This window comes from Kogia breviceps, chromosome 6 (assembly GCF_026419965.1).
Source record: "Kogia breviceps isolate mKogBre1 chromosome 6, mKogBre1 haplotype 1, whole genome shotgun sequence".
Classification (NCBI taxonomy): Eukaryota; Metazoa; Chordata; class Mammalia; order Artiodactyla; family Physeteridae; genus Kogia; species Kogia breviceps.
The window spans coordinates 20,667,581-20,679,684 of record NC_081315.1 but is presented as its reverse complement, the minus strand read 5'-3'; the positions used below and the strand labels follow the sequence as shown (position 1 = coordinate 20,679,684).

The 12,104-nt window shown below is 58.6% G+C and overlaps 1 protein-coding gene across 1 annotated transcript in view; it reads right to left on the bottom strand.

Annotated features, from left to right (window-relative positions):
* WFS1 (wolframin ER transmembrane glycoprotein) overlaps nt 1-11,895 on the bottom strand; it is a 29,200-nt gene extending 17,305 nt beyond the window's left edge. The window contains exons 1-2 of the mRNA XM_059067305.2: nt 11,709-11,895; nt 4,264-4,496 (exon numbers count right to left, since the gene is read on the bottom strand). Of these exons, the coding sequence (XP_058923288.1) occupies nt 4,264-4,495 (232 nt within the window). The 5' untranslated portion in view covers nt 4,496; nt 11,709-11,895. The remainder of the gene's footprint in view (nt 1-4,263; nt 4,497-11,708) is intronic.
* Nucleotides 11,896-12,104: the final 209 nt, after the last annotated feature.

Here is a 12,104-nt window from a genome sequence, read left to right as displayed (position 1 = left end):
TGATGGCAGGGGCTTCCTGGAGGAGGTGACACCCAAGACTTGGAATGCAAAGAGGAGGTTAAAGGTAAGGGATGAAGGGCATGCTGCCAAGTTTCCAAAGGTTCCAGGAAGCCACCAGGCCGGAGACAGCCTCACCACCCCTGCCATCTGTCCTCACGACAGGTCATCCTAGAGTGAGGGGGTCAGAGTGATGGCCTGGCAACCGGACAGACCAGGGCCTCAGTCAGGGTCAGGATAAAATAACGCGTGTACCAAACTCCCTAAATCATCAATAGACAGCACCTTGACCGGACAAGGAGAAAGCGAGTCGTTTGTGGCTGTGGCTTGTCCCCAGGACAGCAGGGACTCGGCTCTCCGCGTCCGCTCCCGCACCACATCGTCTCCCGACCTTCCCAATCCCGCCGGCCCTCCCTGAACCCCGCTGGGAAACTGCCCCGCCCACGCCCTGCACCCACCTGGCAGCTCCAGCCAGAGACCTGGAGTCAGCCCAGCTTCCGGGGGCCTCTCCACCTGCCACGTGCCTCCCTGCCGGCCTCGGCTCCCACGGGTCGTCTCCACGTGACAGAGGTCATGCCGCTCCTCTGGTTTAAAGCCTCTAACGTTCCCCAGAACACCCATTCTCCTTATCCCGACCCTTTGAGACCCCCACGCAGTTGGCCGACCTCTTGACGCTGCGTCCAACCCCTGCCCAGAGCCATCAGCCCGGGAGCCCTTTGCGCCCTGCACGCCCCTCTTCACTTACCCTCCCTCCTGGCGGCGGGCCCTGCCTGCCTTGCCCTCTGCCCGCTGCACCTGCTGAGCAGGCCCTCGGTCAACACTGGGGTGAACGCTTCCTGCTGTGTCCAATTCAGTGACAGTGATGCAGCAGGGCCCAGATGTGGCGGGCCGGGACCCCGAGGGTGCCAACTGGCCCAGCAATTGCTCAGTACTCCACGCCCCTCCTCTCGGGGTCAGAAGCCAGAGACCACATGCGTTTCCTGACTCTTCTTATCTGAAACTGGCAGTCTTGACTTGGCCCGTCCTCTGAGGCCGTTTTGCTTCACCCAGATTGAGACCAAGCACATTCCCAGCCCCGGTCTCCTGGCCCCGCAGCCGTGGGGTGTTTGCGGCCGGACCGAGATTCCGGATCAGGCCCTGGCCTGCCCAGAGGCCTTGGAGATGAAGCAGAGAGCGCAGTGATCTTTGAAGGAGATGTGGAGGTCAGAAGAGCCCAGTGGGGCGCGTTTCTGGGGACGATCAGGCACTGGTCCAGCGTGATGGAGCCACAGAGCTCAGGCCCTCTTCACCCGGGGCTCGGAGGTCCCTGCAGCTCCGCTGGGCACGGGGGCGGCGTGGGACAGGAGACCGGGATCAGCCCTGCGCCCATCACTCAGCACTGGCTGCTTTGGCAAGTTAATGGCTCAGTTTCTTCCTCTCTAGATGGGGACAAGAACAGAGCCTCCCTCTCGAGCTACCGTAAGGGGTCACGTAAAGCCCCCAGGTCCGCAGTGCACGTGGCAGATGCTCCCCGCCATGGGTCTGGGGCCCCTGCATGGGGCGGGGGCAGTGCTGAGCTGGGGGTGCTCACCTCAGGCAGCTGGCTTCTCAAGGGGAAAAACGAAACGGCAAGGCGGGGTGAGCTGGAGAAGGGCAGGGCGGGGCCTGGGACTTCCTAACTCAAACAGAGCACTTGGCGCAGCGGGGGCCGAGAGAGTCACGGCGTCCTGCCTCGTGCAGGGCACAAGGAAGCACGTGGGCACACATGCACACGCGTGCACAGCTTGCAGCACAACAGCCTCCTGGGGGAGAGAAGAATCCGATGCACACGTGAAGCCCCTACACCCAGACACACAGAGCCTGGAGCTGACATTGAGACCGGTCGCCCAAGAGGGACTGAGTGCGGCCGTGAAACTGGAAGGCTGCCCCGACATGCGAGGCAACACCCCAGCAGAAGCCTGAATAGGAAGTGAGACGGGCTCGGGGGGCAGGAGGCTTGAGGACATCCACGAAACACATCGAGCTCCAGGCACGGACCCTCTCCGCACCACCGGGCAGGCACCTCGGGGATGAGGGGCCTTGACTCAGCACCTCGTCCCATGCGCCATGCTCAGAGCACAGGGTCCCAGCACGTGGACTCCACATGGCTGGTATGACTGCGCCCACTTTACAGACACAGAGACAGGCTCAGCGAGGCCTCCCAACTCCCTCAAGGGCCCACAGCTCAAGGCCACCAGCCCGGCCAAGCGCCCCACCTCAGCCATCCCGGCACCATCTTCCTGCACCGCCTCATGGCCCCGACACTCAGTAAACAAATAGCTCGTGTGGACAGACGTACTCCAGAGTCCCGGCTGGGGTGCACGGGAGACTAGCACTGGCTCCAAACCACAGGGCGTTTCTCAAACTACAGACTTCGACCCGGAAGGTCACGGAACCATTTTAACTGCCCACAAGCAGCATTTGTTGTTTTTAAATAAAAGCAACAGAATGGAGACTATCAGACAGCAACACACGCACTAAGGACAAGTATGGTTTTGGAAATTTCCATTCCCGCTGGATGTGTGCGTGTGTGCGTGCAGGCCCATGGGTGTGTGAGTCTGCTTACGACAGCACATGTCTTTCTTGCTGTGGGAGGGGGTCAGAAAGTCTAAGAGGAGGCAGTGCCTTGAGAGCTGGGTAGGATTTCAACAGGTGGAGATGGCGATGGCATATTTTGGGCTGAGGCTCCCACGTGGCAAAGGGGAGGTGGGGGAACGGGGAAGGCAGAGGAGGATTTGGAGAACGTGGTATGGTCTCGGTGAGCAGGGAGGAGAGGGCGGTGATCCACGGAAAGAAGTCACAGGGCTTTCACCACCCGCAGAGCTTTTAGACCCGCTGTTCCCCAACAGGCTCTGTTCTGATCACCGCACCTGTAATCGGAGCCAAGTTCCCTACTTCACAGGTTTGGTCGCTGTGAGAATCAGACAGACGCACTGAGAAGCACGGGGTGGATTATTAGAAAAAGTAACGCCGATACCAACTATGTTCTCCCCAAATATCACAGCCAGGGGTCCAGGGATCCTCCCTTTCTTGGAACTCACAGGAGACTTGAGGATTTTTCCCTACAACAGCCCCGAAAGCACAGAGGAGCCTCTCACACAAGGCTCCTGTTACAGCCCGTTGCCTGGCCCTGCCCCCGGCTCACTCCTGGTGTAGCTCAAATCGCAGGCCAGACACGAGAGCATCACCAGTCTGAGCCTTCCTTCCTCGCTGCCACCCCGTCACCTGGGAGGTCCGGGGCTCTCTCTACCCCAAGCCCACCCCAGGCGAGGCCATCTCTTCCCTCTGGCCGTTGCTCGTGCTGTGCCCTCTCCTCCCAGTCTCACTCTTGCTCAGGCGTCATCTCTTGCCACAGAGCAGGTCCCCACCTCCCCAGCGCCAGGGCCAGGGCCACCTCTATGCTCCCCGTGAGACCGTGGGCTCCTTGGAGGCAGGGGGCAGGCCTGACTCACCTGTGCTGCCGATGGCCACTCAGGGCCAGCAAAGGGCCGTGCTCAGTGGGTGGCAGGTGGACAGAGGACGGACCAAACCCTGGTGTCCCTCCCCCAATGTCAGCAAGGCTGCCAGCGCCACAGCCAGCTGTGCCGTCGCACCCGGGTCCTCACACTGTCTCACCTCTTCCCCTGGGAGGCGCCTCCTGGGAGAGAGTGGAAACCTGAGGAGGCCCAGGAGGGGACTGGGGGGGAGGGGCAGTCCTTGGAAGCCTGGCCTGGGGATGGAGGATGGTGGTCCAGAGGGCAGCGGGGACCTGGGCCTGGGCCCAGGCATATTCCAGGCTGGCAGCCAGTCCCCAAGGGGAGTGGCCACGTGGGGCCCCCAGACCAGGCAGAGCTGCCTGACTGAATGGCCCCTGAGCAGTGGCCACGGTGGACAGGGAACAACACGGGCTGCCCCGAGTGCTGGGCGGGACCAGCTGGGGTGGCGAAGACTTCCTCCTGACACCCCGCCCCCCATACAGTGCCTGGTGGGGACCCTGAGCAGGTGGGAGCTGGTGCATTTGATTATAAATCAAATAAGGAAATGTGAAGTCTGCTGCAGCCCAAGTTTGTGAACTTAGGAGCAAAGCCACCGCAAGGTGAGAGTCGAGGGGCCCTGGGTGGACCAGGTGGGCCGCCGACCACAGGGGATGCCCTGCAGGAGGAACCTTGCAGGGGTGTCTGGACCACGTGCTAGGACTCGGGTGCTCGGCCTGCTTCTAGAACAACCCCGGGGGAGGACAGTCCAGCTTCCCAGGCCCCATCCCCTTACCTGTTCCATCCACCCTTTCTTGGCTCCTGGCATGCGAGGCCTGGGGCACGGCCGGGGCAGCCGTGTCTCTCACATCTGGTCCAGGTCCAACCTGGGGTCCGGGAGCTCGGGGCGCCCCACTCTTCTCCTGCTCCACTGAGGTGGTGGCATTGAGCCGTGAGCGGGCCTGGGGCTGTGGCAGCGGTGGAGACTGCGGGCCAGAGGGGCTCGGAGGACGGGCACCGGAGGCCATTCTGCAGCGAGAAAAGTGGAGGATCAGACACATGAGACCAGCCAAACCCAGTCTGCTCTGGCCTCTAGTTTCTGGTAAAGAGAGGGGACGGAACAGGGAAACAGGGTGGGGGCTGCCCAGCATTCTATGTGATCTCATTCAACCTCACAACAGGCCCCGTAAGACACTCCCATTTTACAGGGCAGGAAATCGAGGAAGGAAACACTCAAGGCCGGCTGGCTCGGCAAGTCCCACAGCAGGCGTGAGCCGGGCCCTAAGTCTCAAAGCCTTGAGTCCCTGCCTCACCAGGCGTGAGCCACGGGACCTCGGGTGCGCTCATCTGAGAAGTGGGGATGTAGAATGTCGTGAGGATTCAGTGAGATGGTCCTCACAGAGCCCTGGGCACAGTGCCTGGCTGTGCTGGGATGAAAGCTGGCCTCCAAGTACGTCCACCCAAAATCTGTGAAGGAGACCTTGTTTGGAAGAAGGGGTCCTTGCAGATACAATCACGGATCTTGACATGAGATCATCCTGACTTAGGGTGGGCCCTAATCCAGTGACTGGTGTCCTTATAAGAAGAGGGAAAGACACAGACACAGAGAGGAGGGCACCATGTGAAGGAGGAGGGAGATCAGACAGATGCAGCTGCACGCCCAGGGATGCCAAGGATCGCCAGCAACAGCCGAAGCTAGGAGAGGCGAGGAAGGACCCTCCCTCGGAGCCCCCAGGAGCAACCAACGCCGCCGACATCCTGATCGCGGACTTCTGCCTCCAGAACTATGAAACAATACATTTCTATTGTTTAAAGCCGCCAAGTTTCTGTAAATCTCTTTTTTTAAAACATCTTTATTGGAGTATAATTGCTTTACAATGGTGTGTTAGTTTCTGCTTTACAACAAAGTGAATCAGCTATACATATACGTATATCCCCATATCTCCTCCCTCTTGCGTCTCCCTCCCACCCTCCCTATCCCACCCCTCTAGGTGGTCACAAAGCACCGAGCTGATCTCCCTGTGCCATGCGGCTGCTTCCCACTAGCTATCTATTTTACATTTGATAGTGTATATATGTCCATGCCACTCTCTCACTTTGTCACAGCTTACCCTTCCCCCTCCCCGTGTCCTCAGTCCATGCTCTCGTAGGTCTGTGTTTTATTCCCGTCCTACCCGTAGGCTCTTCATGACTTTTTTTTTTCCCTTAGATTCCATATTGTAAATTTCTTATATGAGCCCTAGGAAATGAATAGACTGGCACAGAGTGAAAGTTAAATAAATGTGAGGAGAGGGGAAGGGGAAGAGGCGGGATAGGAAGGGGAGAGGGGGAGTGAAATGGGGAGGGGAAGAGAAGCGGGGAACACAGCCCCTGGAGCCAGGATGTAGTCAGACCTGCCCAACTCCCAAGCCCTCCACGCTAGGCCTGAACCACGGAACAAATATCAGGGAACTTGAATGCACCAGATATGAACACATACTAGATGCGGAGTGATGGAAACCATGAAGCTGGTGTGTCAGAACAGATGAATGGAACAGACTGGCGAGCACAGAGAGTCTACAACAGGGGAAAGGGCTCCATTAGTCAATGATGCCATTTAGCAAAACAGCAAAAACCACCACTGACACAATTGAACGCAACCATGAGCCCCAGACCGTGGGGCTGAGAGCGCTAGGAGTTCCCCAGCCAGGGAACCAGGATCAGACACAGACCCTGAAGAAGTTGGGACCACGTGCACTGTGCAGGGGATCCCCAAGGATCCCATGACCCTCACCACAGCCTCAAGGCCATATCCATCCTCTTCACCGAGATGAGGAAATGAGCACAGAGCAGGGAAAGCCTGGCAACGAGGAATCTGGCTCCCAAACTAACCCGTCGGAGCTGTCGCGCCCTTGGCTGTGTCCACCAGCTCTGTGATCCTGAGCAGGCCACGTCCCTCTCTGCACCTCAGTTTCCTCAACTGTAAGTGGGGACGATCGTCTTACACTTGGGGACACTGTGAGGACTACATGAGACCAGAGACCACAAGGGGCCAGGTTCCCAGGCATCCCCAGTGCCCAGCTCCAAGCTCTGAGCCTGCCCCGAGCCTGCCAGAGTGGGTGCCTGACACGTGTCTGCAGACTGCTGACACAGCAAGAGTCTGAGGGGGGCCCCAGGAGCCACACGCCACTTCCCCGGGGCTACACAACCATGTCTGCTCCATTCCTACTAGAGATGGGTCCCAGACATCAGATCTCTGTCCGCCAAAGAACCCTGGAGATTTCAGTCTGGACATTCCTCCCTCAGAGGGACTGAGCCCTTATTTTATTTTATTTTTTATTTTTTTTTATTTTTTGTGGTACGCGGGCCTCTCACTGTTGTGGCCTCTCCCGTTGCGGAGCACAGGCTCCCGACGCACAGGCTCAGAGGCCATGGCTCACGGGCCCAGCCGCTCCGCGGCATGTGGGATCTTCCTGGACCCGGGCACGAACCCGTGTCTCCTGCATCGGCAGGTGGATTCTCAACCACTGCGCCACCAGGGAAGCCCCTGAGCCCTTATTTTAAAACAGCCCCCTGGCAGCAAACCAAAAGCATGTCAAGCCACATGGATCTGCTTGGAAACCAACACAGTGCTTGGTGCTATTTCCAAACACCAGGCTTCCCGGAACCAAAGAAAGAGGAAACTTCTGTGAAATTCGTCATCTGGCTGCACGTGCAGACCCATTGGGCAGGTGGCCAGCTGTGGGCGGGAAAGTCAGCCGGTGATTTAGCAGACAGAACCCAGTTGTGCGGGTCACGGGCTGACCCGAGACAAACCACATGGAGCCACGTCCGATCTGGAATTTCAGGAAAATACAGGTTCTGGCTGGCCTGTTGGGCTAAGTATTATGCATGTCACATTACAATCAAAATAATACTGTTTAAAGTAAAATCTCTGGTTAGTGAGAATGGCTGAATAAAGGAGGATTAATTTTCAGGTTCCCTGAGAGTTGGCCAAACCCTTTTTGAATCAAATAGCTTGTTATTTTAAAACAAACGAAATGATCCAATGCCACGGATGGGTCACAGGGAGGATCACAGGTGATCTCCCGGTGGAGGGACCCGCATGGTGTCTGGTGCTCTCTCTTCTGTCTTCTTTCCTGTGACACTGGGGGCCCTGAAGGCAGGGGCTACATCTCATTCACTCAGAATACCTGCCTGCTTGCCTTGCAAGGTACACCAGAGGCAGCCTGGCCTGGGGGAAGGAGCCCGGCTGGGGAAGAGTCTGCCCCATCTCCCTGTGTGATCGGAAGCAGGTCCCTCCCTCCAGCCTGGCCCCGGAATCCCGAATCCAGACTCCTGACTGCGGGATGAGAGCGTCAGCGTCCCACTCCACCCCAGCTCCAAGACTCCTCCGATGCCTGCGAGTGGGGCAGTCAACCCTCACTGCCGCTCCATGACCAGAGCAATGGCTTGGAACCTGTCAATGTGTAAGATCCAGAAAACCAGAGTGGTCAGCATTCTTTCCACATGAGCACCCAGGCTTATTTATATCCCATCAAAACACAAAATGCCAGCATCACAGAGCTCGGCTGAGGGGCTGCCACCCACTGAGAGGGCTGCTAGGATCGTGCATCTACTGACACGTGGACTTAAGCCCAAGCTCTCTAACCCTTGCGCAGGCCGGGCCCACTCTGCTCTCCCCCCAGGGGGGCCACCCCGACCTCTGAAACAAGCCCCCATGGGAAGCCTTAAAGATGTTCACACAGCCTCTGAGCAGAGCCTCCACCATCAGGACCCCAGACCAGGGGAGAAACCAGGGATGCCATGGTTTCACATTCACCCCACTTGCTGCTCCTCCACATCCACGCGCCGCTGTGGACCTCCGTGCCTTTGCTCTTACAGAGCACCACTCTGGTGTCCATCACAGCTGCACTTCCCAGCACCGTCCGGAGAGGGCAGGTGTGAAACCCACAGCCCCTCCAGATGGTGCTACACTATATAGCTGTTAACCGGGACCTGTATAAGAACATTTAAAGATAAGGAAATGTTTGTATGACGCTGTTAAGCAGGATTTAAAGCAGCATGAGCCATTGCCCTGAATCTATTTAGGATGAAAACAAAATTCATCTGCACAAAAAGATGGAAGAAAATGCCCCCAAAATGGTTATACTATGTCTGGGTGAAGAGACTACAGGTAGTTTTATTTTATTCTTTTTCTAAATGTACTTCCCTAATGTTCTATAATGAACGTGCAAGGTTTTTGGAATTACCACAAAATGTTATTCTAAAACCCGTCTGTGGGCTTCCCTGGTGGTGCAGTGGTTGAGAATCTGCCTGCTAATGCAGGGGACACGGGTTCCAGCCCTGGTCTGGGAGGATCCCACATGCCACGGAGCAACTAGGCCCGTGAGCCACAACTACTGAGCCTGCGCGTCTGGAGCCTGTGCTCCGCAACGAGAGGCCGTAATAGTGAGAGGCCCGCGCACCGCGATGAAGAGTGGCCCCCGCTTGCCACAACTAGAGAAAGCCCTCGCACAGAAACGAAGACCCAACACAGCCAAAAATAAACAAATTAATTAATTTAAAAATAATAATAAAAAAACTAAAAAGTAAAACCCGTTTGTGACTGAGCCTGAAGGGAGAGGGCCCAGGGTTTCCCAGGGTCTGGGATGCTTGCTCTGGCCTGGATAGCCCAGCAGCCTGGCACAGGGCTCCTCCTCAAGACAAGGGCACATAGCCCTTGGAGGTACCTATCTTTGCCCCAGAGTATTAAGGGCCAAACCAAGGAACATTCCGGCTCTACCCGATGTTGCCAAGTTCCCAGGACTAAGGGGGAAGAAGCTGGGAACGCTCCTCACCTGGCCAGGTGGGTCAGTGGGCGTGGACTGTGGGCCGATCCTGTGCCGGGCCCCCACCTGGGCCTCTCGGGCCCCAGAGAGGATCCTACAGGACCTGCCTTGGAGAACTCAGTCCAGATGGGCAGGATGACACCCAAACTGACAACCACAAGGAGGGAGCTCTTGGGGGCTGCAAGCACAGAAGGGGGCCACCCTCAGCGGTGGAAAAGGGGCAGGGTGGGGATTCTGGATGAGTGGCCTTGACTAAAGCTTTAGGACAGGCAGACATGAGCCAGGAAAGGGTGAAGAGAGGGAGGAATGGAGGTGTGTGGGCATTTCAGAGGGGGACTGCCCAGGAGAAAGGGCAGCGGACATGGCTTAAAGGCAACACAGCTGGGAAGGTGTGGAAGTGACTCTGAGGAGGGCGCACAGGAAGGAGAAAAGAGTCTGAGCGGGCAGCTGGAACCTGGGGCAGGTCCCGAGGGCCTGAACAAGTGCCAGGCTTAGTGTGGGGTTGAGCCTAGGGCAGAAGGAAATGCAGGCTGGTGCTGCAGGGCAGCGGCAGTTAAAGAACCATCAGGGCTGTATGGGGATGGCCCAGGGAGACCAGGGAGGGAGCTGGGTGGTCTTCCAGGGAAAGTGAGGAGGCCTGGCCTAGGGCAGGCATCTGAGTGTGCTCCTGGCCCAGGAGAAACAGAAGCATCACCAACTGAATGTGGGCAGAGGGGAGCAGGATGGGACCTGATTTGTGCCCTGGGGCCATGGTGTTGGTGCCACTTGCTGAGGAGGGGACCTGGGAGAGGGGAGGGAGCCATATGAAGCATAGAGCAAGCTCGCTATCATAATTCTTACCACCACTATCGTGGACCAGGATTTGGTCTCTGTCCCACAGCACAGGCATTTTGTGGCTCAGGGACTGAACTCGGTTCCCCTCTGTGACCAGCCCCAAAGGCCTGTCCAGCCCTGGCTTGGGAGGGGCAGGGGAGGCCTGAGTGGGGAGTCCTCCACATACCCTTCCATCCTGGGAAAGAAGATGAGATGTGGTCTCCCAGCAACCTTTCCTGTGTCCAGTTAAAGGTCCATTTGCTGGGGGAGCAAGTATATAATGGAACATTCTTCTGAATCCCTGGTCTGATGCCGAGGGACTCCCGTGAGAATCACAGCCGCTTGGAGACAGAGCGGACAGGACGGGCTTTGGAGAGTATGGCCTCTGGGTTTCTGTTGGCGTGGCTTCCTCACTGAGTCTGCAGTGAGGGCAGGCAGCCAGCACAGTGGGCACCCAGGGCATCGCTCCCTCAGGGATGCAACCCAGCAGAAGGGAAAGCCCTTTACAAATGGGCCAAGTGCCAGGGGTCACTGTCCAAGGTGAGGAGAGGCAGGCACTGGTTCTCAGCGCCTGCCCAGGGGCAGAGGTCTCCCACCAGGCTCTGCATGATCAGCTGTGGGGTCTTAACTTCCTCATGGGTTAAATGGGGATATAATTCCTACCCCTAAGTCCACTGGGAGGGCCAAATACTGTACAAATGTTAGTTCCTCAGAATTTCTTAACATCAACTACAACAAATGGTGTGAGAGGGCCCAGCTCCACCACACCCAAAAGTCAGATTCCCCAGAAAGTTTCCATCTATCAAAACAGAAATTGATGTTCCTGAGGGCCAGGTTCACACCAGCCAGGGCCCAGGGGCTGCGCCTGCCCCTCACCGTGCCTTACTGAGGAGGAGCCCCAGGGGGACAGTAATTGCCACACAGATTCTAAGTGGATAGTGGGGCTTCAGCCTCAGAATCTGCCCCCTCAGGAGGGCACGTGCCCGCTTGGGGAGTGAACCCCCAGCGCGCGCGCGCGCGCGCGCGCACACACACACACACACACACACACACACACACACACACACACACACAGCAGCCCCTATGAGGAGGCCCAGGCGCCTTCCAGCGGCCCCGGGGGCACTGAGGGCGGCCCGGGGTCCCAGAGAGCCCGCCGACGGCCGCGGAGGAAGGGCCATGACTGGGCAACTCGGTACAGGTGCTGTGGGACGCCGGGCAGGCGCGCCCCCTTCCACTCGCCGGGTCCCCAGCGCCACGAGCCGCCTGCCTCTGAGGCCGGTTTTCCCGCCGGCAGTGGGGTTTCTAAGCCAGGCTGGCGGGCGTGACGGTGCTCGGAGCGCGCAGTGCCCCGCGATGCCCGGGGTGCCCGCACTGGGGACGAGGGGGCGGGCACCCCGGAAGGAAGACGCGATCGAGGCCCGGGCAGGGGTTCACGTGAGCATCGCGGACAGGGCGGGACCCCGGCCCTCCAACTTCTGGTGAACTTGCAGGGGACACTAGTACCAGCCGCCCGTCCGCTCAGATGGGGAAACTGAGGCCGAGGCGGGCTGCAACTCCGGGTGCTCCCGGTTCTCTTTCCAGCCCACCCTGCGACTGCCCTTTGCCGTGAAGTACTCACCGGCCCGCTAGTAGGCCTCACGCGGCGCCGCGACGCCCGTGGACTTCAGAGCTCGCTGCAAAGTTGCTCGAGAGGAGCTGGACGGACCGAGGCCAAAGAAGATCAACCTCCACCGAGCGGGTGGCGCTGGTTACAGTGGCAGCGGGAGAGCTCTGCCCACAACGAGGGGAGGGGAGGGGCGGGGCCTGGGGCGGGGCCGCAGGCTACTCTCTACTCTCCACGCGGCCAGGAGGACGAGGGGCGGACTCGGCACGCTGAGCGGCCGGCGTGCCTGCCAATCACTACTCGCCTCCGCCAATCACAGAGCGCCTCGCCTGACAGCTGTCCACTGGCCCACAGGGCCTCCAGAGACGAGGTCGCCGGGTGGGCGGGTCGGACCCGCCCACAGCGAAAGTT